The sequence below is a fragment of the Dermochelys coriacea genome, chromosome 4 (genome assembly GCF_009764565.3).
Source record: "Dermochelys coriacea isolate rDerCor1 chromosome 4, rDerCor1.pri.v4, whole genome shotgun sequence".
NCBI lineage: Eukaryota > Metazoa > Chordata > Testudines > Dermochelyidae > Dermochelys > Dermochelys coriacea.
Window position 1 is genome coordinate 32,770,655 of NC_050071.1, and position 3,534 is coordinate 32,774,188.

General features: G+C 39.7%; 1 protein-coding gene across 1 annotated transcript; it reads right to left on the bottom strand.

Annotated features, from left to right (window-relative positions):
* Positions 1-721: 721 nt before the first annotated feature.
* LOC119854558 (interferon tau-2-like) lies at positions 722-2,515 on the bottom strand. Its single transcript, XM_043513262.1, is given in 2 exon segments — positions 722-1,394; positions 2,480-2,515. Coding segments are annotated over 2 exon segments (606 nt in total). The 3' UTR covers positions 722-824.
* Positions 2,516-3,534: the final 1,019 nt, after the last annotated feature.

Sequence of the window (3,534 nt, forward strand, 5' to 3'; positions counted from 1 at the left end):
TAGAGAAGAGGGAATGCACTGCATGGTACAATTTCATCCAACTGTTTTAACATCTGTACTTCTGCATCCTCAGCTGGAATGAAATAAGATTTGGTTGAAACACAAAGGGAAAAATAAAATTTCCATTGTATTAATGTCAATCAATTAAATGAAAATATCTTTTCTACATCTCATACAGTAATCTCACAAGTCTTATGCTATGTTCATATTTTTTATAAATGTCTCTAGGAAACTTCTCGAGTTGTGACCAAAGTACTGGTGAGGTGGCTAAGGATTCCAAATACATGTACTTTTTGCGTGGACTGCCAGTTATGGAATACATAACATCACCTGATATGTGGGAGATGATGAAGAATTGCAAACCTAAATACAAGTAGAAACACAGAAAAATAAATCCATGTAATTGCAAATCCATTTCCAGCACAATACAGGAAGAGCCTGAACTGTTGCTGTGGAAATCAATTTCTATTTGGCCATTTTCAGAGTAGCAGCCGTGTTAGTCTGTATTCGCAAAAAGAAAAGGAGTACTTGTGGCACCTTAGAGACTAACAAATTTATTAGAGCATAAGCTTTCGTGAGAAGTGAGCTGTAGCTCACGAAAGCTTATGCTCTAATAAATTTGTTAGTCTCTAAGGTGCCACAAGTACTCCTTTTCTATTTGGCCATTGATCCTGTAGAAGAGGGTCAGGCCCTATATAAGCAGAGTTATAAAATATCCGCTATCTCTGTTCAGTTGTATAATTGACACTAATATTAATTCATTTACTCCAAGGAAAAGATTTGTATTGTATCTTAGTTACTAAGTCTGCTAGTGAGTTTGTCAATCAGTACAAACATCTGGGTATTTCCATGCAAATGATCTCCCAGGCACACAGGCTGTATTGCTTTTTTTTCAAGAAAGCATCTATTCCCTGAAAGTATTTTTTCACTCTCCGACTGGTGATCTGGAGGTCCTCACTTTCTGGGTTGGTTAAATCCTCCTCCATCTATGCTGTCACACATGCCTCCAGCCGCTGAATTTGCTGGTAAAATCCACTTTGGAACCTGACTATGGAAGTCCCATCCCAGGCACTTTGGGTGAGGTTTTTGCTAAAGATGTTGAAGATCTCTTGAAGGATCTCTTGGATTGCCACATTGGCATTCTCCTTCTGGGACACTGAAAGTTGGACAACATCCTGGGTGGGCTTGAAAGCTGCCCTTTCATTTATGCATTGTGAGAGGAAATTTCTGCTCATTTTCTGCAGAAGCTCCAAGCTCTCTTTGTTCATTTTGTTCTGCTAGAAGTGAAGCATGGTACAGAGCCGAGGTGAGATTTCAGTGCAGAAGAGCAGTACAAGGCAAACATACAGCAAACACCTAGTGGTCACGATGATGTCTATACACTCCTTTTCTTTCTATGGAACCTTGAACCGTAAGTTTGTTGAGGGTCCTATGTAGACTGCTGTGTCTTTCCTTTATGTGTCTGAATTTAGTTGGAGAATGTTTCTTTGATCATTTTCTATTTACAAGATTTTCCTTCTTGGAGGTTTCAGAGTTTTTCTTTTTCTTTTTTAGTTCTTTTACCACATTTCCTCCTCCTCCTCCTTTTTTTTTTGTGACCACCCATGACAATACATAACCCTGTTAACTCATGTTGGATCCACATGCATACAGGCTTTTTATCATACACTAATTGGCAAATCTCAACTTTAACCGTTTCCTCCAATTTAGAAGGCACATATAAAATGTAGACAGCACAAACCATTGGTATCTTCCTACTGTGAAACCATAGGAGAGAGAGTGCTCTGAGAAGATGAAACCTTAACTCATTGTTTATTTCCAGGTCTTTATATACATACTGGAGCTGAGTAATAGATGCCGTAGAAAGGTGTGAATATCATGTCTTGTTGATCACTCCAAGTAGCTGACAGTAGTGAAAAATTGAAAAAAATTCCTAAAACGGTATGAGCAATTAGTATAGTAACACATGCTAGAGAGGTATCCACATGGATGACTATGATTTACAATGTGGTCAGAAGGAGGTTATACAGAGAATCACGTTATGTATTTTTTTTACCAAGTGTGTCCCTCGGATGAAAGAATTCAAATATATTTTTTTTAAGTGAAAGTGAGTGTTCATCAGTTTTGCTGGTTCCTTCTCTTTTAACATTTGCCTTCCCCTTGGCTTGGGCAGGGAAATTCTTCTGATTTGTTTAATTCTCTTTACTTCCTGTGGTCACGTTTCATTTTCTGGTTCTCAAGCCCTAGCATAGTTGTGCTGGAGTTTCCATCATGGCAGGGAAATGTATTTTTAATTCAACAAGAAAACTATTTTCACTGAAATTAAAAAAGAAAAATCACCCGAAGAAGCCATGAAAACATTTTGTGCAAATTAATTTGGTTAGAGTCTCCCAAGTCTTCCTGCACTTTTATAAGAAATTTGAGATTTTATCTTCAAATTTTTGCAAGACACTCTGCAAAGCAGAGAAAGCAGGCTTACCAGAGCCCCCAGATTGTCATGGGCTATGCTCCCCATTCTCCCATGACTTTCCAGGGGTGTTGGGCATCTGTATTCCACACCAAGGTGAAATCCTAGGGGAAGATGTTGCGGGATACTGAAAGCAAATGAACAAAACTGCAAACCCAGTATATGAATGAGACCATGCTTTTGGTCGCTCTTATTACTTCAAGCTTCCAGCACCCATTATTCCAGCCTGGGGCAGGTCTGGCAGGGTGGCTGTAATGGAATCACGCAGATAGGGACCAGAAGGCAGATCTGACAAAGCCCTAGAAGTGATGCAGACACTCAGGCTCTTTTGTGTTCTGTGCAGAAGCCATCAGGTAATCTATTTCTATGATGAAAGTGGGGCAAACTATTTCCTCCTGCCTGCTAGTGGGATGATAAGGATGAGCTTAAGTGGGGTGTATTAGTGATGTTTTCTTCCCTTTTCATTTACCTATGGTTGGCTTTCCCACAGGAAGACCTAAAGTCATAGATGATGGATAACATCAAATGGCTCTGAAGCAGATTAAAAGATTCTTCCACGTAGCACAGCTTAAAAACAATGCGATGGAATGATTGTCAGGAGGTTCTCCTCTGCACTATAGGGGTAATGAAGAAGTTAGACTTTGAGGAAGAGTTTGTATGGCTCCCAGGTGCAATATGACCTGGTCAAGGCCGCTGTCCAGTCACTCCCCATAATTGAGGTTCCATTTCAGCATGTAGCCAGGAAGCATCACTTCATATTGCACATGCTACATTGTACATAGACATACATAAGATCATATTTCCTTTTGTCAAGATGTAACCACCTTATGTAAAATTGGGCAAAATGCTTAAAACAGTTCAGGCACATTATATGAGGAAAATATACACACTGAACATGTGTTGTGGTTACTGAAGCATTTCCCAGGCCTACCTCCGTCAGTCCTGCATCTCAGGCTAGAAGACACTAGACCCGCTGTAAGCTGTACAAAGGGAGACTGTCTCTACAATGTAAATAGGTGAAGTGGTCTAAGACATACTTGCTTTTCTTCAGCAAGACCTCATAAGAT